Source organism: Dasypus novemcinctus, chromosome 17, assembly GCF_030445035.2.
Source record: "Dasypus novemcinctus isolate mDasNov1 chromosome 17, mDasNov1.1.hap2, whole genome shotgun sequence".
Classification (NCBI taxonomy): Eukaryota; Metazoa; Chordata; class Mammalia; order Cingulata; family Dasypodidae; genus Dasypus; species Dasypus novemcinctus.
In genome coordinates, this window is record NC_080689.1 from 44,367,668 (window position 1) to 44,391,425 (window position 23,758).

General features: G+C 36.5%; 2 protein-coding genes across 11 annotated transcripts in view; one reads left to right on the forward strand and one right to left on the reverse strand.

The window, feature by feature from the left end:
* LOC101432256 (prolyl-tRNA synthetase associated domain-containing protein 1) overlaps positions 1 to 3,960 on the forward strand; it is a 34,609-nt gene extending 30,649 nt beyond the window's left edge. The window contains exon 4 of the mRNA XM_058278594.2: positions 3,785 to 3,960. Coding sequence (XP_058134577.1) covers positions 3,785 to 3,906 — 122 coding nt within the window. The 3' untranslated portion in view covers positions 3,907 to 3,960. The remainder of the gene's footprint in view (positions 1 to 3,784) is intronic.
* The window catches only part of CCDC88A (coiled-coil domain containing 88A), a 157,663-nt gene that overhangs the window by 27,253 nt on the left and 106,652 nt on the right, over positions 1 to 23,758 (reverse strand). For all 10 annotated transcript variants that reach the window (XM_058278592.2, XM_058278590.2, XM_058278589.2 and 7 more), the window contains exons 19-22: positions 15,726 to 15,887; positions 14,374 to 14,651; positions 14,007 to 14,150; positions 6,439 to 6,625 (exon numbers count right to left, since the gene is read on the reverse strand). In XM_058278592.2, the coding sequence (XP_058134575.1) occupies positions 6,439 to 6,625; positions 14,007 to 14,150; positions 14,374 to 14,651; positions 15,726 to 15,887 (771 nt within the window). The remainder of the gene's footprint in view (positions 1 to 6,438; positions 6,626 to 14,006; positions 14,151 to 14,373; positions 14,652 to 15,725; positions 15,888 to 23,758) is intronic.

The following is a 23,758-nucleotide window of genomic DNA, read 5'->3' on the forward strand; positions in this document are numbered from 1 at the left end:
TGTAATTTTGTTGTTGATGTCTAGAAAAAATTATGCTGAGTTTGCACTGATATTCAGTTCATGATGAACATTCAGTGTGATGTTTTCTCTTGCCTAGGGATTTACTATTAAGTAGCTGTGCACTACCACTGTTCTTTGATTCTTGGTTCAACCTGTTCTAGGTATAAAGGGTTGCTCCTGTTTAACTGCTCAAACCAGGGCTAAGGACCCAGTAATGGGGTGCAGACCAGTTTCCAAGAGCCCTGGAGAGGTAGCAGTAATGGTACCAGATAGCGTATTTTATTTATGTCTTACTAATTTTCCCTTCTTTGCATGCACTTTCCTGGACTGCCAACAGATGGCACTCTTCACCATACCTCTCAGCTCAGGCCCCAGAAGCTAGGGGGAATGCATTCATTGTAACCCTTCCTGGGCAGTGCAGAAGCATTACCTTCAGGGTGGGCCAAGCCTCTAGTCTCAGAAGCTGCTTTTCTCCCCTGGCAGGCACACCCTACTTAACTCTGTGTTCTCAGAAAACAGCCCAGGGCAGTAGGGAGGGTGTATGAGAAGTTACCTTTAGCTCCCTCGCCAGACAGAGGCTGACAGAATGGATAAGAAAACATGAGCCATCCATATGCTGTCTGCATGAAATGCTGTAGGTCCAAAGATGCAAAAGACTGAAAGTGAAAGGTTGGAAAAAGATATTTCATGCTCTCAGGGAAAATAATGTCTTGACTCCACGGGGCCTAGTAATGTGAGATGCCTGGGATGCAGCAGACCAAGTTCACTGGCCAAAGTCTGAACTTGCCATAGGCTGTGTTCCTCTCTACCCTCCTTTCCTAGGACCCTACTGGGTTCAAAGCTGCCTGCCAGGGGCTGGAAAACCCAGTGCTATCTGCTCCAAAGGTGGGGAGAAGGTGGGTGCAAGCCCAGCTGCTTCTGCATTACTCCTAGGAATTTTTCAGTCAGCCAAGACTTCTTTCCTCTGCCCCTCTCTCTTCTGGGTGTTGTCTAGACTTCCTCTGGTGTTCTTTTAATTTTTTTTTCTTTTATATTATCTTATTTAATTCTTCCATCAACTTTTTTTGAACTGGATAAATTTTTAAAAAATCATATGTTTACACAATATATTTGGTTCATAGTAAGGCAATCATACAATATTTTGTCCTTTTGTGTCTGGCATGCTTCACTCAACATAATGTCCTCCAGGTTCATCCATGTTGTCATATGCTTTATGACTTCATTTCTTCTTACACCTGCATAATATTCCATTGCGTGTATACATCACAGTTTGTTTATCCATTCATTGGTTGATGGACACCTGGGTTGTTTCCAACTTTTGCCAATCATGCATAATGCTGCTACTATTAATATCGGTGTACAGATGCCTTTTCATGTCACTGCTCTCAGTTCTTCTGGATATATACCCAGTAGTGGTATTGCAGGGTCTCATGGCAAGTCTGTATTCAGCTTCTTTAGGAACTGTCGAACAGTCCTCCACAGAGGCTGTACCAATCTGCATTCCCACCAACAGTGAAAAAGTGTTCCTATTTCTCTACATCCTCTCCAATACTTGTATTTTTAACAGTGGCCGTTCTAATAGGTGTGAAATGATATTTCATTGTAGTTCTGACTTGCATTTCCATAATCATTAGTGATGATGGGCATTTCTTCATGTGCTTTTTTTTTGCCATGTGTATTTCTTCTTTGGACAGATGTCTATTCAAGTCTTTTACCCATTTTTTAATTGGGTGGGTTGTCTTCTTACTGTTGAGTTGTAACAGCTTTTTATATATCCTGGATATTAAACACTGACATGATTTCCAAATATTTTTTTCCCATTGAGTTGGCTGCCTTTTCACTCTTTTGACAAAGTCCTGTGAGATAAAAGTGTTTAATTTTGAGGAGATCCCATTTATCTATTTTTTCTTTTGTGGCATGTGCCTTAGGTGTAATCTCTGGTGCTTAAGTTTTGGAACAGTTTTCCAGTTTATGCCTGTCCTCTAGCTATTTTTCTGGGTGAGAAGTGAGCCTTCTGCCTCTCTAATCTTCCATCTTCGTGGAAGGCCTAAATTATTTATTAATTTAATTTATTAATTTATTTTAGGAGATAGTAGGTACCAGGACCTTGCACATGGGAAGGAGGTGCTCAACCATTGAGCTACGCCTGCTCCCCTTATTTTTTAATCTTTCATTTCTTCCTGTTCCACACATTGGATAGTTGCTATTGATATATCTCATACTTCAATAATTCTTTATTCTGCCAACTCGTATTTGCTTTTAAGCCCCTCTAATGAATTTCTTATTTGTTGTTTTTGATCATAAATTTCTATTTGAAAATATTTTCATATTTCCTTTTCAATATTTATTATTTGATGAACCATTATTGTCCTACCTTAAATTCTTGAAATGTGGTTTCATTTAGTTCTTTGTACATTTTTTTTATCAGCTTTGAATTTTTTATTAATCTAATATATGGGACCCCTTCAGAGATAGGTCCTATTGCCTGCTTTTTTGGGTCACAATTTCCTGTTCCTTTGCATCCTCATAAAATTTTTTAGAAATGTGGACATTTTAGATACTATAGTGCAGCATTTCTGAGTTCTTATTGCTCCAACGTGCCACTTCCAATCAAGGGTTGATGAGGTAATTGCTGTTTTTTGTTTGATTGTTTAATAACTTGATCTAATTCTGTAGAACCTATCTCCAGCCACTGACATTTGTACTCAGTTTTTTGTTGTTTGTTACTGTGATTTTAATTTACTATTCTTTAAAATATTTATTTAGTTTATTTATTTCTCATTACCCCCTTGTTGTTTGTGCTTGCTGTCTGCTCTGTGTATTATGTGCGTGTCTTCTTTTTAGGAGGCACTGGGAACCAAACCTGGGATCTCCTATGTGGGAGGGAGGCGCCCAATGGCTTGAGTCACCTCTGCTCTCCCTTATTATTTTTAAGCTTGGCTTACTAGAGATCACCTGTGAGTCAGCAGAATTTAGTGGTCAGCCAATGATTGACTAGAGGTTGTGCTTAAATAACTAGAGCCAGTAAGGCTTTTACCTTTTGCTGATGGGTCTGTGTATGGGTTGGGGAAAGCCTTCAAAGTTCAGGTAATTTACCAGTCTGCCATAGCTTTCATTTTCTGCTAAGTCTTCTCCTGTATTATCTGCAAATGAACTTAGAAGAGTTCCAGACCACCAGTGATACATGGGACCTTATCAAGACCCACTAAGACTGTCTCATTCCTTGGATATCCCTGTTGAATTTCTGAAAAGTTCCCTGGTCTATTAACAGTATCAGTATCACAACATCAGGCTATCTGCCTTTGACAACTCTGCTGGGCATGTGACTTCTCTGTGCTCTGCTCCAAATCAAGTCAGTCCCCTTAGGCAGCAGAACTACTGGTTCTCATGGTTTGCCAGTTCAACTCAGGATAACTACCAGGTGTCAGGGCTGGGGAGGAGAAAGGGAAATGGGAAAAATCACAGGATAAAATGCCTTAGGTAACCACAGTTCTTACCCTGTCATTTTTTTTTTTCTTATATTGAATAAATGCTTCTCAATTTGTTGTATGCCTCTGATTTATTTCCAGAGTCATAAAACGGTAATTTTTGACAATTTTTACAATGTTTTTGTTGTTCCTTGGGGAGATCATTTTCCATGTTCCTCACACTGCCATTCTAGAAGCCCATTGCCCCAATTATACTTTATATAGACTTTTTAAAAAAGATTTATTTATTTATTTTTCCCCTTTCCCCTCTTCCCTCCCTGCTTTTTGCTGTCTGTGTTGTCTTTTCTCTCCTCTAGGATTCAATGGGATTCAATCCTGGAGACCCCTGATGTGGAGAGAGGTTCCCTGTCAATTGCGCCACCTCAGTTCCTGGTTTCTGCTGCACTTCACCGTGACTCTCTCCTTGTCTCTCTTTTGATGCATCATCATCTTGCTGTGTGACTCACTTGCATGGGTACTGGCTCACCACACAGGCATGCTTTCTCTTCCTCTCTTTCACTAGGAGGCCCCAGGGATCGAACCCGGGTCCTCTCATATGGTAGGCAGAAGCTCTATCACTAGAGCCACATCCACTTCCCACTTTATATAGACTTAAAAATCACAGGACAGAACAAATGTTCTGAACTTTCTGAGCTTTGTTGGGTAATTTAATGTATTTGCTTTCAAACTGACTTTTCTATTGTTTTCTTAAGTTTATTGATTCCCCCGTCCCCTCTCAGATGGCTCCCTCTTCTGTCTGCTCATTGTCTGCTTGTTGTGTCTGCTCGTCTTCTTTAGGAAGCACCAGGAACTGAACCCAGGACCTGCCATGTGGGAGGTGGTGCCCAACTGCTTGAGCCACATCGCTTCCCTGCTCATTGCATTAGTTCATTGCATCAGCTCATTGTGCCTGCTTGTCTTCTTTAGTCAGCACTGGGAACTGAACCTGGGACCTCCCATGTGGGAGGCGGGCACCCAACTGCTTGAGCCACATCTGTTCCCCTATTGGTTTTTAATTTTAGACAAAAAGCTTTCAGGTATCACTTTTCTGATAGTCTATTCCTAATTCCATTTATTGCCTTGCTTAAGTCAGAGTTTCCTAAAAGTTTCATGAAATTCAGATATTAATCTATATTCAATCTTTAATGATACAGGTGCCAATCATACCTAAGGCCTTCAGTATCCTTTTTATATTTCTAAACTTTTATCACCTTCTTTATCAAACCTTCATAGGGAGAGGCATGAAATTATTTTCATAGTACTAAAAATATATATGGCAGATGTCATTTCTGCTCAAAAACTTCCAATGATGCCCAGTTTTACTAAGGATAAAAGTCAAAGTTTTTACAATGGCCCAACATATCTGGCCTAGGCACATCTCTGACCTCATCTCTTACTATTCTTCCCATTTTTTCACTCCACTCCAAGCACATTGGCATTCTTTGTTGTTTTTCAAATACACCAGGATTCTCCTGGCATTGGCCATTGCACTGGCTGTTTGCCTAAAATGTTTTACTCCCAGGTATCACCATAATAATAATTTTGCTCAATGATTTGTAAATTGTAAAATTTCAATATACACCCCCACACCTTCCTTAGCAGTCATGATCCCCCTTTACCCTATTCTAATTTTTCTGGCATATAATTTATCATCTTTTAACATACATGTCACAAAATATAATTCCCAATTTTCAATCCACACATTTTTCTAGAACTATCCCATTTTCCATCACGAGGCTGAATTTATTTCTTCTTCCCTTAAACCTGGATGGGACTTTGTAACTGCCTTGATGAATAGAATAGAGGAGAAATGATGCTGCATGACTCAAGAGGCTTAGTTATAAAAGATGCCATGGTGTTTGGTTCTCTCTTGAGCACCTTGCCCATGGAGCCAGGACATCATGTTACAAGAAAGCCCAAACCAGCCTATGGGAAAAGATTACATGGAGAGGACTAATGATTCAGATGCTAGCCATCATCAATCACCCAACATGTAGTGAATGAGCCTTTAGATTTTAGCAGTCAGCTTCTGAATCTTTCAGTTGAGGGCCTAGCTGGAAGTAGAGTAGAGACAAACTGGCCTTACTGTCCCTGCTCAAAATTCTGATTTACAGATGGTGTGAGCATAATAAATGGTTGTTTTATAAACAACATTAAGTTTGGGGTAAATTTGTAATATAGCCATAGAAAATGGAATGCTATATATTTCACTTAATATGTTTATTTTTAAATTTCCTTTCAGCAGAATGTAACCCCCACAAGGGCAATGATTTTAATATTTTTAGTTCACTGGCATACACCAAGCAATTTTCTCATTAAATGAGTACATAATTTTACAAATTACAAAGCATCTTGACATGTAAGTTTAAACTAACAGCTAAAAAAAGGTTGAGGGAGTGGATGTGGCCCAAGCAACTGGGTGCCCACCTCCCACATGGGAGGTCCCGGGTTAAGTTCCTGGTGCCTGCTAAAGAAGATGAGCAGACACCACAACGAGGATTCACCACAATGAGCAGATGCCACAACTGCTGCAAAGAGCAGAAACTGCAATGAGCGGGTGCGGCAACCAGCATGGAATGGAAATGGCTCAAGTAGTTGGACACTCACCTCCTACGTGGGAGGTCCTGGGTTCGGTTCCCAGTGCCTTCTTTTGGTTTTACTGTTACATTAAAAAAATATGAGGTCCCCATATACCCCCCCCTCCAGTGCCTTCTAAAGAAGATGAGCAGACAACAAGAAAACAAGATGAGGAAGCCATCTCAGGGGAGAGGGCTAATAAAAATAAAAATTTTAAAAAAGGTTGAAATTAATAAGATTTTATGAGTATTTATGAATGTTAATTAACCCTGACCAATTCTTTTAGAAATAACCCACTAAATTATATTCTGCCATTGTTATTATAACATGACTTTAATTTTAAGGTATGTCTTCTAAGGAAGTAAACAGTGATTAAAATTTAGTTAGAGCTCACCTCACACTGGTTATTCAATTTTGTAGATGTGATATCCAACTGTTGATACTGTTCTTTTAACTTTGAAAACTCAGCTTCTAATCTTGTTTGTTCCAGTTTCGAATTATTTAGAAGACTTTTCAAATTTTTATGGTCGGTCTGTAAAACTTCAGTCTCTTTTAAAAGCTGACTATATGTATGATTCAACCTATAATTAGAAATCATGATAGAAATAAAATTAGAAGTCTCTTAATAGTTTTCACTGTAATTTACATCATGTGAAAAATGCTGTAAATAACATACATACTTAGAGAAAATAAATGATTCTTTTACCAGTTACTAATTAAAAGGAACATCAGTTTCTATTCCATAAAAACTAAATTTTTAAAATTTGGGATACTTTTCCCTTGGAAAGATATCTTTCTGCATTTAAACATATTGAAAACATAAATATACTTCTAACTTTATAATATAAAAGCTTAAAATAATAAGAAAAGATTTAGATTAAAAAACAAAAGAGAAAACAATAATTCTGATTTTATAAAAAATTCAAAGATTCTAAAATCAGATGTAAAACATAAATTAGACCTACAGAATGAATCAACAGAATGAGATACTATATCAAACTGTTAACAAATAAGTGAAACATAAGGCTCAAACCAAATTGTGTAATTGTTGCCATTTCTGTGTAATTTATAATTATACAATCTCTAATTATTAATGAAAAATTTTTAGTATAAATCAAACTTGTAGCTTATTTCTCCTATTATATCTTCAAAACAAGGTTCAGTGATTTCTAAGGGCAAGGACTGGCAAACTTTTACTGAAAAGGGCTAGACAGGATTTATTTTAGGGTTTGTCAATTTTGCATGCCAACATGGCTAAGCTATAATGCCCAGTTGTTTAGTCAAAAACTACTCTAGCTGCTGAGATGAAGTGATTTTGTAGATGTGATTCACCTTATCAGTTGAAGGCCTGAAGAGCAAAAACTGAGGTTTTACAAAGTAGAAATTCTGCCTCAAGTTTGCAACACCAACTCCTGCCAAGTTTCCACCCTACTGGCCAGCCCTACAAACTTCAGACTTGTCTGCCACAAATCGTATGAGCCAATTCCTTAAAATAAATCACACACACACACTCACATACACACCCATTACTAAAGCCATATAAAGACAAAAGGAATTACAAACCTGTTTCCTCTGTGATTACAAGTGCAACAATCATCAACAAAATACTAGGAAACCAAATCCAACAGCATATTAAAAGGATTATACACCATGACCAAGTGGGCTTTATCTCAGGAATACAAGGGTGGTTCAACGTCAATTAATCAACCACACATTAACAGAATGAAGGAAAAAACACACATGACATGATCATAATTGATGCAGAAAAGGCCGTTTGACAAAATTTACTACATTTTCATGATAAAAACACTTAAAAACTAGAACAGTAAAGATCTTTAACATGATAAAGGACATATATGAAAAACCCATGTCTAACATTTTACTGAACACTGAAAATCAGAAAGCTTTTCCCCAAAGATTAGGAACAAGACAAGAATGCCCACTTTTACCACTGCAACTCAACCATTAGACATGAAGGAAAAAAGTCACCTAAATTGGAATGGAAGTAAAACTTATCTGTATTTGCTGATGACATGATCCTGTATACATGAAACCCAAGGAGTCTACAAGACAGCTACTAGAGCTAATAAATAAATTCATCAAATCTGTAGGGTGCAATACCAACACACAAAAATCTGTGGGATTTCTATACACCAACAATGAATAATTCAAAAAGCAAACCAAGAAAACTATTCAATTTATAACAGCAACTAAAAGAAATTTAAGAATAAATTTAACCAAAGGGGAAAGACATACACAGAAAAGAACAAAACACTGTTGAAAGAATATAAAGGAGACCTAAATAAATGGTAAGATATCTTTGTGTTCATGGATTGGAAAACTTAATCTTGTTATAGTGTCAATACTGTAGCCCAAATAATATGGTGTCAAGTGAGACACTTCAGGTCTCTGTCTCCTACAGAAGCTTTGAAAAATCAACCGAAACTGGCAGAAACCTCTTTTTAAAAGCTCCAGAAAAGAGTGAAAGGAATGCAGATAACAGGGCGAATGCCAGATCAAGACAAAAGCCACTTAAAAGCAGTAGGATCTTCTGGTGCCCTGGTGGACCCCTAACCCACACTGTGTGGCCTGGCACAGAACCAGCCCATGCTTCCAGCGAGGGTCCCTGGTCCTAGTCAAACAGAGCTGAATAACATTTGTGCACATAATGTATGTCTGCTCAATTTGTGTGGTGGTAGCCTGTGGAGGTCACTGTTCTAGAATTTGCCCTGCATGTAGAAGGCAGCTAGACAAGCTCTTCTTCAGCACAGTGGGAGAGCAGTCAAGTTGTGCTGCCTAGGGAAAGAGATTTCTGACTGTAGGACATATAGTGCTGTGCCTAAACTATGAAGAATCTGTTTTCTAAGTAAGAAGGGGCTTTTGTATCCACGTAAATGGAGAATCCTAGGGGCACAAATGCAAGCCAAAGAAAGGATAAGGGAAGCCACTAAATTCTGGCATGTAGCTATTTTCCAAATTCACTGTATAGATAAGCCCTGAAAGAGAGTACTCACACAGGTTAATATTCAAATACTGGGAAAGGTAATGCCACTTTTTAATTCCTTCAGGATCTAAAAGGCAACTATATAAAATGTAATGATAGGGAAGCGGATTTGGCTCAACTGATAGAGCATCTGCCTACCATATAGGAGGTTCAGGGTTCATATCCAGGGCCTCCTGACCCATGTGATGAGCAAGGCCCAGCACAGTGCTGACACGTGCAAGGAGTGCCGTGCCACACAAGGGTGTCCCCTGCGTAGGGAAGCCCCACATGCAAGGAGTGTGCCTGGCAAGGAGAGATGCCCTACGCAAAAAAAGTACAGCCTGCCCAGGAGTGGCACCGCACACACGGAGAGCTGATGCAGCAAGATGATGCAACAAAAAGAAACACAGATTCCCGGTGCTGCTGACAAGACTGTGAGTGAACGCAGAAGAAGAACACACAGCGAAGAGACACAAAGAGCAGAGAACTGGAAGGGAAGGGGAGAGAAATAAAAAATAAATGTTAAAAAAAAAATGTAACTATAAATCAATGGTTTTGGACCCATAATGTATAAATATATAATCTATAACAAGACCTATGTAAGGGTGGAGGGATGGAGAGGTATGGAAACATAGTTTCTGTATGCTACTGAAGTTGCTAAGTAGGTATCAAAGCAAATGAGATTGTTATAAATGTAGGATGTTAAATTTAAGCCCCATGGTAACCATAAATAAATTATCAGAGAATACGCAAATTCATAAATTCAGAAAGTAGAAAACAGGTTACCAGGGATGGAGGGCAGGGGTAATGCGAGTTAATGCAAAATGAGTGTACGGTTTCTAGGTTTGGGTTGAAGGGAAAGTTTTAATAATGGGGGGTGGTATGGGTATTAAATGCAATACATGATATTGGATAGGATCTAGGATTGGAGAAGAAAAAGCTCAAAAGGATATTATTGGGACATAAAAAAATTGGAATATAGACTATCAAGTTTTATAGCAACACTAACTTTCTTGAAGTTGATAATGGCACTAAAGGCGATTACGTAAGTGAACATCACTGTTTGTAGGAAATGCATATGTAAATATTATATGTGTTCTCTCAAATGTTCATATGATAGATAAATGAATGATGAAAAATGTTTAAATTGGTGGATCTATGTATCTGGGGGCATGGGGTTATGTTGGAGTTCTCTGTGTAGAGTCTGTATTACTTTTACAACTGCTCTGTAAGTTTGAAATTATTGACATCTTTTTAAATTCTGAAATATTAGCCAAAGCCAACTAAAGATCCAACACAGCCCCTCCCAGAGTTCCAGCTACCTTTTTCACACAGAAATGCAAAACCCAATCCTCAAATTCCTATGGAATTACAAGGGGCCTACCCATAACAAAAACAATCTTGAACAAAAAAACAACAAAGTTAGAGATCTTACCCTTCCTGCTTTCAAAGCTTACACACACCTGTATACCAAAGTTCATAACATCATTAATTATAATAGCCAAAGGTTGTAAACAACCTAAGTGTCCATCAACAAATGAACTGATAATCCAGTTGTGGGATATATACACAATAGCTGTAAAAAGGAATGACAATCTGATACATGCGACAACATGGATGAACACTGAAAACATTACACTGAATGAAATAAGGCAGACACAGAAGGACAAATATTCTAAGATTCCACTTATATGAAATATCTAGAACAGGCAAATTTATAGACAGAAAGTAGATTAGAGGGAAGCAGATGTGGCTCAAGTGATTGGGCTCTTCTACGATATGAGAAGTTCAGGGTTCAATTCCCAGGGCCTCCTGAAGACAAGCTGGCCCACACAGTGAACTGGCCCATGCAGAGTGCTCAGTCACACAGGAATACTGGCCCAAGCGAAGAGCTGGTGCAGCAAGAGGATGCAACATAAAGAGACACAGAGGAGAGACAATAAGAGACATAGCAGACCATGGAACTGAGGTGGCACAAGAGATTGAGCACCTCTCTTCCACTCCAGAAGGTCCCAGGATCAGTTCCTGGTGCTGCCTAAAGAGAAGACAAGCAGACACAGAAGAATGCACAGAGAGCAGACAGCAAGTGCAAAACAACAGAGGGTGAGGTGGGGGGTTGGTAAATCAATCTTTAAAAAAAACACAAAAACATAGTATTTCTCTTTTAGGGATTCATAAAATAATTTCCAACTGCCATGTCTTGGGTCCCAATTCCTGACTAAAAGTGAGCAGATTTATGATGTCCTGGCTGATTTTTACTTTATTTTTATATATCTTAGATGATAATAGTTTCATATTATCATAGCACATTTATTTTTAATTAAAAGCATTTGTAGAGTACAACTTCTCAACCGGTAATCAGCTTATTTATTTATTTTTAAAGATTTATTTATTTCTCTCCCCTCCCCCACCCACCCCGGTTGTCTGCTCTCTGCGTCTATTTGCTGTAGTCTTCTTTGTCCGTTTCTGTTGTTATCAGCGGCACGGGAATCTGTGTTTCTTTTGGTTGTGTCATCTTGTTGTGTCAGCTCTTCGTGTGTGCAGCACCATTCCTGGGCAGGCTGCATTTTCTTTCACGCTGGGCGGCTCTCCTTATGGGGCGCACTCTTTGCTCGTGGGGCTCCCTATGCGGGGGACACCCCTGCGTGGCATGGCACTCCTTGCGCGCATCAGCACTGCACGTGGGCCAGCTCCACATGGGTCAAGGAGGCCCGGGGTTTGAACCGCAGACCTCCCATGTGGTAGACGGACGCCCTAACCACTGGGCTAAGTCCTCCGCCCAGCTTACTTCATAAAGATACATTTTCAGGTTTTCAAATGTTTCATAAACAGCTTAGCCTTTGAAAATTTGAAACAGCTTAAAATATTTATACAACATTTACACTGCTATAGCTGAAGTGCTAGAAGCTGCACATAAAATTCAGCTGAGGGTCATTTATTGAGTACTTTTCCTATTCTGAATTTTTTTCTTAGTGAAATTATAGGTTTAAGAAAAATCATAAAATATATGTTCCCATATATCACCTATTAACATCTTGGTTAGTGGTATATTTGTTACAGTTCATGAAAGAATGTTTTTACAATTGTACTATTAACTATAGTGTACCATATAGTATAGTTCACTGTTTAAGGTACACAATCCTGTTTTTTATTATTTTTCTTTTAGTAATCTATGTAAATTTTCCCTTTTAACTACATTCAGATATATATATATATATATATATATATATATTTTATATATATATATAATTCAGTGCTTCATATCCCACCTATTCTTAGTTTAATACAATCCACTTTTAGCATTAAAATTCTATTTTTTTAAAAACCAGTCCCTAAGCTTCCAGGGCCATCTTCTCTTTTTTTTTTTGTAACTTTTATGGTTAATACAAAATTTCCCGTTATAAACCTTATTAAATATACAATTCAGTAGTATTAATTACATCCACAATGTTTTGGTGCCACAACCAACCACCATTACTAAAACTTTTTCATGATCTAAATCAGAAAGAGTATATTATCAAGAATTTCCCATTCCTCACTTTCTCTTGCCCCTGGTAACCTGTAATCTACTTTCTTTTTTTTTTTTTACGATTTATTTATTTCTTCCCTTTCCCCTTAGTCTGGAATTGGGATCCAAGATGTGGCAGTTGGAAATTATTTTATGAATCCCCAAAAGAGAAATATTATGTTTTTGTGGGTTTTTAAAAAAAGATTGACTTACTCCTCTCCCCCCGTTGTTTTGTGCTCGCTGTCTGCTCTCTGTGTGTTCTTCTGTGTCTAACTGTCTTCTCTTTAGGCAGCACTGGGAACTGATCCTGGGACCTTCCCAAGTGTACCACCTCAGCTCCCTGGTATGCTGCATCTCTTGTCTCCATTCTGTGTCTCTTTTTGTTGTGTCCTCTTGTTGGGCCAGTTCTCTGTTCAGGCCAGCTTGCCATGAGCTCACCTGTGCAGGCTAGCACTCCATGTGGGCCAGCTTACCTTCACCAAGAGGCACCAGGAAATGAACCCTGGACCTCCCATATGGTAGACAGAGGCCCAATTGCTTCAGGCACATCCACTTCCCAGAAATAATAGGTTTTAAACTAATCCATTCCTGTCTGTGGGTGTGAGACCCATTTGATAGGTTTATGTTGGGGGGGCAGGTAGTGATCCATGTTCAATCTTTTGCCCTTTTGCTGATTCTGATAGAAAGGAAAACACAGAGACTCTAGCAAACAGAGGAAAAAGGGAGTCTGTTTATTTGATTACACCCTGTGAGAGAGAACTGCTTAAGCACAAAGCCCCCAAGAGGCTGGGCCCATAGAGCAACTCAAGAGACTAGCCCTGCTATATGCCTAATACTTTACAACTGAAGTAGGGAACAGATCAACAGTACTTGACTTTGATGAGAAAGCACTTCTTATGGTGCCTTGAGTTGGACTTTTCATGACCTTGGAACTTGTGCTTTTACCCCAAATAAATACCCTTTTAAAAGCCATCACATTTCTGGTACTTAGCATCAGCAGCCCTTTGGCAAACTAAAACTCCAGACTAGTGAAAAGACAGAAAGACACAAAAAAACAGGTTTCATTATATTCTGCCTCAATAAAGTTTGTTTAAGTGCTATCATGGTACAGAAATTTTGCTATAAAATATGGCTTAATACCTTAACTGGTTGACAATATAATGGAATTGTACATTTAAAAATGGTTAAAATAGCAATTTTTTAATATATATATATAGTGCCATCATTTAAAAAAAAATTTAGCTGAATAAAACAAAGTACTGAGAGAAAAACAGGAGACCAGGTTCATGTCTGAGCCATTTGAAAACTAGCAGTTTGATTTTGTTGGGCATTTACTTACCATTCTGGGGTCTTGCTTTTGTTTTTGAATTGTTAAAGGGACTACACCAAACCATATATCTGGTACTGCAAAAGAACAGTATATATACTTGGATATAAGGAATCATACAAGATTAAAAAATATAAATATTACCTATCATTTTCACCACAAAGTTTCTTGTATTCTGCAGCTACAGTCTCATGGTTTTTGTTTTCAAGCAACAGTTTTTCTTGTTCTACTTTGATCATTTTTTCTAAATCTTCCAACTGTCCTTTCTGTTTTAGTAACTGATTATAACTGGAAAAAAAAAGTTAGGTGTTTGGTTTATATTTCCTTAGAAAAAAGAAAATATTTTAGAAATGAAGGAAATGAGTAATTGGTTAGTAAGTATCACATAAAACATTTACATTTCTATAGCTTTATACATAAATTATTTCTTAGATATTTTCAAAACATAAAACTACACTAACGGAAGAAAAACGGTTTAAAATATAATACACAAGAAAATATGATAAATTACCGATCTTCAAGGTCTTTATGTTCCACCTCAAGATTTTTGTGGGCAGACTTTAGAGTTCCATGTTTAGCAATGAGAGATTCATACTCGGAAGCCTGCCGTTCATGAAGAAGTTCCAGCTTTTCATGATCTTTGACTAGAGAATCATAGAGAGATTTCAGGTCTTCTCGCTCTTTGATTAAAGATTCATTTTCATTTTCTAAGGAAGATTGCTGGATTAGAAGTTGTGCATTCTGGTTCATGAGTGAGGTACTTTGGGAATTAAGGGTGGAATTTTCAACCTACAAGAATGTATACTGTCATCAGAAACATAAAAAATAGCTCACGGTTTTTCTAATTTTAAAAAATAAAGGAATATGATGTTAACTTTAGGAAGCTCTAAATAAATCATAGCAGATATTTTCATAGAGTACTGTGAAAATTTGGATTTTTGCTTCCCAAAGAATAAGGCTATCATTTAATTTCTCATTTTTGGCAGGGGCTTTGAAATACAGACATATATACATTTATGTCTGCATATGCATATATGTGCTTTATATATGTTTACGTTTAAATTTATTTAAAATGAGGGTGAATAGCAACAATGTGCATTCTGCTTATGGAAAAGTACAGAACTTGAAATGCTTGTTTATCATTTGCTAGAATTTGGGAATAGAACTGAAAAAAGACTTCTGAAAATTCAACTGGAAATTTTCAATTAGAAATTTCTCAAGAGTCTAAAACTAGCATTTGCTTTACTATATGGAAAAGAGTTACAGAAAGAACTTTTAGATTCAGAGAGGGAACTTCTTTTCTTCTGCTGTTTAACAGGTTTTAGAGAGATGCATTATATCCCACCTGACTGTTCTGTTTGAAAAGACACTGGGGCAGGGTGAAAGATGGAGGCTGTGAACCAAAAACAAAATCCCCATATTGTCTGTTATACAAAAACTAACCTGATCAGAAAGTTGTAAAAATAAAATTAGTGGATATGCTACAATCATACTCTTAAAGTAGGAGTTTTTACCTGATTAATTATAATCAACTTGTTGAAATAAGGGAAAGACCCCGATTTTCTTTATTTCTACTTGCTGAGTGAATTTATGAATTAATATTTAGAGGTTCTGACATTTTTAAAAAATGCAGATATTTGAAAATTTGGCAAGGTACTAAATAAAAATATATCAATAAGTCTTCAATTAATCGTTAAATTCACTCAGAAACAACTGTTCCCATCATCCAGCCTTTCTTATTTTAATAGCATAATTCAAGAGTTTGGTTACATACTCCCAATTGTTCCCATTGTCTAGCCTTTTCTATTTTAATACATAATTCAAGAGTTTGGTTACACATTCCCAAAAATATTACAGTACAACCTGAAGCTTTGCATTCTGTGTTTGAAGAGTGGTATTCTGTTCCTGCAATGACACTGTCTGTCTCTGAAGTGCAAGAATTTGAGCCTGCAAATTATTGTTCTGTGTCTCAAGTTGCTTTAGTTGAGTTTTCAAAGCTTGCTTCTCTGCTTGAAGCGTAGCATTCTTAAAAAGGGAAACACACATATTTTTTTTAAAAAAGCAACATCAAACATTTCTGTAACAGATACTAAAATTCTTTACTATTTTTCTCTTTTTTCTTTTTTTAAGGAGGCACCAGGGATTGAATCTGTATCTCAAAAGTGAGATGTAGGCACTCAATCACCAAACTACACCCACTCCCAACTATTTACTATTAATAGCATTTTACTACTATAAAACAAAATCTCCAAAAATTTTTAAAAACTGAAAAAACAAAACATTCTTCATAATTGTAAATTATAAACATATATTTAATCTTAGGGGAAAAAAGCAATAATATTAAAATCTTAATATACTATATTGTGTCTGTCTCCTGTCTTGCATATAATGTTTGAAAAATAAAATATTTCACTCTAGAGATATATATTAACCTAAGAACTCGAATAGGGTTGTCAGTTGTATGGTTTTTAAATTGTACTAAAGTGTCCCAAATGTGTGTGGGCTGTGTCCAGTGTGTGTGTGTGTGTGTGTGGGGGGGGGGTTCTAATTTGCCCAAAGGCACATCTATACATAGATGAGTGGTGACCTCAGGTAAAAGTGAAACTAAGAATTTTACCAATACAAATATTTGGAAGACAAGCAGATTTACAGGAATATGTATAACCATCTGTTAATAAAGTTCAACCATAACAGAACTAACAGAAAATACATACTGTCTTAAGTTATTCTGTTCATGGTATAAAATACTCACTAACACTCCAATTCATGTATAAGACTTTGGAGCACACAGCAATAAAAAATACTTCTTCAATTTTTCAAATATATACAACCATATTTTAATTCTACAAGTTAATTGGGTAAAATAATACAAAATCATTGACTACATTTAATGTGACAGACAATAAAATGCTTGTAATGGCTATTATAATTTTCACCATTATTTTTAAGTTACATTTCATAAAAAATTAATTAGCATCAAAAATAAAAAGAACTGGGAGTGGATGTAGCTCAAGTGTTTGAATGCCTGCTTCCCATGTATGAAGACCAGGGTATGATCTCTGGTACCTTTTAAAAGCAAAAACAAACAAATGATAAAAACAACTCTCATTGGAGAGCAGACATAGCTCAATGGTTGAGGGCTACTTCCCATGTATGAGTTCCTGGGTTCAATCCCTGGTACCTCCTAAAAAAAAAAAAAAAAAAAAAGATATATATACAACCCTCCAGAAAACAGAAATAACATTTTAATATAAAAGAAAGCCAGAAATGGTCTATAACTGCAATATTCATTACAAGTAAAAAATGCATCACAACAGGTCACTTTAATCATATCTATATTAGGGGGCAAAGACAAAAGTCACTTTATAGGCTTTCTTGTTATATATATTAAATGTCACATTTAACTGACCCATGATTTAATTGACCACATGATTTGACCCATATATTATACCACAAAATCAAAGCTGAGGAAGAACAATGCTTTAAGATGTTTTTTAAAAATTGTCCTCTTTTATTCACTTGTTCAAATAAAAAAAAATAAAAGAAATAATATGGAATACTGATGTATTTATACACCATCTTGATACACCATTGGGGTCATTTGCACCTATTTTACAGCTGCATGGATTATGTGTAAATAAAGTAAAGGGGAAAGAGTGAAGATGTTTAAGTATTTCTCTGTTAGTAAATGTTTGGGTTTATCAAATATTAAAGTAACAAGAAAACTTAAAAATGTCATTCTGATTTGTGTTTAATATTGCTAGTAAAGGAAACCATGTGCTTTACTTTAACAACGTCTCCAGCAGAGTTGGTTATATCTGTTAATACTTCTGTTTTTAGCACTTGTCATTGTGATTCTGTATTATATCTCTAGATCATTCATCAGAGTGATATAAAAGGGATCTATCTCAATACATAGAATTTCAAATGTAGAGCAATGGTAATGTAGAACTTCTTTTATAATGCTAAAAGCCTTAAATGTGAGGGACTTTTTGTTGCAATACATTGGAATTTATATATTTAAATATTGTAGCTCAGCTCATTAAAAAACCAAATTGTGTAAGTTCTAAAGATTAGATTGGGTATCTTCAGGATGAGAAAAATTCCTGTAGTCTATAGAGAACAGAAATGATAACGAAGAATTTTCAGAAAATGATATATCAGAGTAGGATAAGATTTAAAATAGAAAAGTAAGAGGTTAGCAAATATAACATTGGCATATACACAAACATTACGAGTCTACCACAAGGCTAGATATCTTTATAATCCCATTCTCAAAAAATAGTTGTCAAAAATATGAAAACCAAGCAATTTTTTTCAAATGGGAATTAATAATGGAAGTCAATGGAAAAACAGATTCATTTTACCAAACTTTTCATGCCAGCCAAATTTTCTGAAAAGTAATTATTAACCCAAGTGACAAATGTATACCTATATCAATGAATAATTAAAAACAAGCATTTATAAATGGCCAGTAACCCTAAGAAAATACAAACAATACTTTATTCATAATTTTAAAAAAGCAAATTAAAATATTTTCTCTTACTATTTAAAAATTAAAAGGCTGGTAATATTCAATGGTAATCCAGAAAAAAAGGTACTCTATTAGCAGCAATGAAAATTGACATGGTTTTTAAAAGGGCAATACAATAATAGCAATTAAAAATAAATACAGGGGGAGTGGATGTGGCTCAAGCAGTTGAGAATCTGCTTCCCACATGGGAGATCCCAGTGCCTCTGATAAACAAAAAAGCAAATGACAAGCAATCAAACAAAGTAACCACCTCAGGGGAGCCAATGTGGCTCAATGGTTGAGTGCTGGTTTCCCACATATAAAGTCCTGGGTTCAATCCCTGACACTATACCTCAACAAAACAAAACAATACAAAACAAACAAAAAAATCAGGAGTTCCAGGAAGATGGCAGATTATAAAGAAACAGGACTATCTTCTCTCTCAGAAAAACAGCTAGAGGACAGGCAGAAATGGCCTGGGAAAAAATGTTCTAGGGTTAGGACGCTAGCAGAAGACTGGATACTGCCCAGAAGAGAGACGGGAAATGGAAAAGAATAGCAATGGCAAAATGGTGAATAAAAAGCTACAGCATCAACCGCTGGCATCCTTCCCTACCCTGTATATATTTTTCAATTCTTAGGCCTTGGGGCTGGTGGCTACAGACAAAGGATCCAGGTCTCCAGGAAAGGGGAGAGAGACACACACAGTCTAAGGCAGACTCAGTTTTTGACCCATGAATTTGATTTGCTGTGTCCCACAAGCCCTTCCATGCTGGTGGGGCTGCGCCAATATTTGTCTTAGGTGCTGGCGGATCAAGGAAGTTCATGGGAAGAAATTAAATAGCAAAGAGAGGATTTTTCTGGCTTTTACAGCCTCCTTCCCTAAGGCCCTTGAAAATGGGTCTGCAACCCAATACAGGGTCCCATGGCCCAGATTTGAGCAACTAACAGGTTCTAAAGACCCATAACAGGATTAACCAAGGATCGAAGAACAGCAGTAACACACAGACTCTTGCCACTAAATCTCCATGAAAGAGAAAGAATTTGAGCATCTGAGTAAACACACTGTCATAATCAGATGCCTAGACAAGAGCAAAAAATTACAAGCCATACTAAGAAAATGGAAGAAATGGCCAAAGCAAAGGAATATATCAAAGCCCCAGATGAAACAAAGGATTTCAGCCAACTAATCAATGGGATTCACAAAAATTTCTGAAATCAAGTTAATGAGTTGAAAGACAATATGGCTACAGTGACAAAGGACATCAAGAAGACACTGAGAGAGCACAAAGAAGAATTTGAAAACCTGAATTACAATGTAACAGAGATCATGGAAATGAAAGACATGACAAACATTACAGAGTCATATAATAGAAGATTCAAAATGACAGAAGAAAGAAGAAGAGATACAGAAAACAGAACAGCTGAAACTGGAGACAAAAATGGAAAAAACTGAGCAGGCACTCAGGAAATTGAAGGATAACACAACAAATGCAGCAACATACATGTCATGGGAGTTCCAGAAGAAGAGAAGGGAGAAGGGTGTAGCAGTTTGATAATTATTGATGAATTCCAAAAAGAAATACTGGATTACGTTTGTAAACTGATTTTTCCTCTGGACATATTAGATTATATTGGATTCAAAGGTTTACCAGATTAATTACGTAAACCTCTTGTGCCAGTAGGGTGTTGAGTCCCCACCCTTTGGTGGGTGGGGACTCACAGATAAAAGGCAAGGCAAAGGACAGAGCTGGGGGTTTTTGATGTTGGAGTTTGATGCTGAAGCCCCAGGAAGCAAGCACACAGAGGAAAGAGAAGCAAGCCCCAGGAAGGGAGGAACCCAGGAAGCCTGAACCCTTACAGAAGTCAGCAGTCATCTTGCTGCAACATGTGAAAACAGACTTTGGTGAGGAAAGTAACAAATGCTTTATGGCCTGGTATCTGTAAAATCCTACCCCAAATAAATACCCTTTATAAAAACCAATCAATTTTTGGTATTTGGCATCAGCACCCATTTTGCTGACTAACACAAAGGGGTAGAAAGAATATTTGTGGAAATAGTGGCAGAAAATCTCCCAACTTTCATGAAAGAAATAAAATTACATGTCTAAGAAGTGCAGTGTACCCCAACCAGAATAAATGTGTATGGACCTTCTTCAAAATATACACTATTTAAAATGTCAAATATGAAAGATAAAGAGAAAATTCTCAGATCAGCAAGGGAAAAGCAAACTATCACATACAAGGGATGCCCAGCAGGACTTAGTGTAGAGTTCTCATCAGAAACCATGGAGGTGAGAGGACAATGGTATGACACAATTAGGATACTGAAAGAGAAAAACTGCCAGCCAATAATTTTATATCCAGCAAAAATGTCCTTCAAATATGAAGGTAGGTTTAAAATATTCACAAACAGAAACTAAGAGAGCTCATATAAAAGAATCCACCTTTGCAGAAAATATTAAAGGTAGACTTACAGCCTGAAAGAAAAAGATAGGGGAAAGAGAGGCTTGGAGGAAGGTACATAAGATAAGAATAGCAGAAAAGAAAATCAAAAGGGTGAAGAGATAGATGAAAAGAAGATTTGACATATGAAAACTAAAGAATAAAATGGTAGAAGTAAATAATGCATTCACAATAGTTTCATTAAATGTGAACAGATTAAACTCCCCAGTCAAAAGACATAGGTTGGAAGCTTGTGTAGCTCAAGTGGTTAATCACCAGTGTACCACAAATGAGGTCTAAGGTCAATTCCCAACCCTGGTACCTTAAAAAAAAGGGGGGGGATATAGGCCGACAGAATGAATAAAAAAACATGAACCATTCATATGGGGTCTACAAGAGACTCAACTTATTCCCAGGGATACAAACTGGCTGAAAGAGAAAGGTTGGGAAAAGATAATCCACACAAACAGTAACCAAAAAAGAGCAGGGGTACCTTTATTAGTATGGGACAAAACAGACTTTAAATGCGAAAAAGTAACAGGAGATACAGAAGGCCATTATGTATTAATAAAAGGGACAATAAATAAATAAATAAATAAATAAATAAATAAATAAATGGGACAATCTACCAGGGAGAAATAATCATCATAAATATCTATGTATCTAACAAGGGTGCCCAAATTACACGAGACAAACTGACAAAACTGAAGGAAGAAACAGATATCTCTAGAATAATGATGGAGACTTCAACACACCATCACATCATTAGACAGAACAACTAGACAGAAAATCAACAAGGAAACAGAGAACTTGAACAATATGAAAAAGTATCTAGTCCTAACAGATATTTACAGAATGTTGCACCCAAGCTCAGTGGGTTATACATTGTTTTTAAGAGCTCCTGGATCTTTCCCTACGATAGACCGCATGTTGGGTCACAAGGCAGGTTTCAATAAATATAATAAAGACAAATTATACAAAGCACCTTCTCAGATCATAACAGAGTGAAACTGGAAATCAATTATAGATGGGAAAGAGGTAAATTTGCAAACGGTTGAAGGCTGAATAACACAATCCTTAATCAGTGGGTCAAAAAAGAAATTATATGTGAAATTAGTAAATATTAGTAAACGAGAACACAACTTAGCAAAACTTATGGGATACAGTGAAGGCACTGCTGAGAAATTTGTAGAGCTAAATGCCTATATTAAAAAAGAAGAGCTAAAATCAAAGCTCTAATTGAACTGGAGAAACTAGAAAAAGAATAACAAACAATTCCCAAAGCACACAAAAGGAAAGAAATAATGAATATTAGAGAGCAGAAATAATGTAACTGAGAATAAAAAACAATAGAGAAAATCAACAAAACCAAAAGTTGATTCTTTGAGATCAACAAAATTGAGAAACCATTAACTAGACTAACAAAAAAAGAGACAAGATGTAAATAAATGTAATGAGAAATGAAAGGGGGGAAGTTTACAACTGACCACACAGAATGAAAAAGGATCATAAGAGGATATTATGAGAAACTGTATGCCAACAATCTAGACAAGCTAGATATGGACAGATTCCTAGAAATGCACACATAACCTACACTGACACTAAAAGAAATGCAAGAACTTAACAAATCAGTCACATTTACAGAAAATCAGTGATCAAAAATCTCCCAACATAGTAAAGTCCAAGACCATATGGCTTCAGAGGTGAATTCTACCAAGCATTTTGAGAAGAATCAACACCATTCTTGTTTAAACTTCCAAAAACTTGAAGAGGAGGGAAAATTACACATTTTATGTAGCCAACTTCACCCTAATACTAAAGTCAGATAAAGATACTAGAAGAAAATTACAAACCAACCTCACTAATGAACACAGATGTAAAAATTCTCAACAAAATACTTGCAAATAGAATGCAACATCATTATCAAAAGATTTATACACCATGACCAAGTGGGATTTACTCCTGATATGCAAGGCTGGTTCAAGGTAAGAAAATCAATTAACATAATAAACTGAAGGAAAAAAACTACATGATCCTCTTGATCAATGTAGAAAAGACATTCAACAAAATCCAGCATCTTTTCTTGATAAAACACTTTGAAAGATAGGAATAGAAGGAAAATTCCTCAATATGATAAAGGGCATATATGAAAAAACCGCAGCCAACTTCGTACTCAATGGGGAAAGATGGAAAGCTGCCCCTCTAAGATCAGGAAGACAAGGAAGCCCACTGAACAGACATCAGCACACCAATGTTCATAGTGGCATTATTCACAATTGCCAAAAGATGGAAACAACCCATCAACCAATAAATGGATAAACAAACTACAGTGTATACACCTGATGGAACATTATGAAGTTGCAGGAAGAAGTGAAGTCGTAAAGCATATGACAATATGGATAAACCTGGAAGACATTATGTTGAATGAAGCAAGCCAGACAGAAAAGGACAAATACTGTATCACTGTGCTACTACAAAGTAGATATATTGTGTAATCTCATGGAGTTAATAACTTGAATAAGGGTTATCAGAAAATAGAATAAGGGTAGAGAACGGAAAGGTGAGGGTTAACTTGTACAGAATTGATAAAAAGGATGTGTGTTAATCTTTGGAAATGAATAAACAAGGTGAAAGTACAGCATATTGTTTATAACTAGCAGTACAATTATGTGGGTATGAATGGTTAAAAGGGAAAGTCTAGATGAGATTTTTTCTTTCTTTTAAAAGGAGCTATTGGGTATTGAACCTGGGACCTTCTACAAGGGAAGAAGGTGCTCAAACCACTGAGCTACACTTGCTCCCCTAAAAGGGAAAGTCTATGGTTATGTATATAATTAAAAAGAAAGCTAAAAAATGTAACATGGGACTGTATAATATAGTAAAAGCACATGTGAAACATGAATATGGGTAAATGTGCATATATAAGATCATTTTTCTT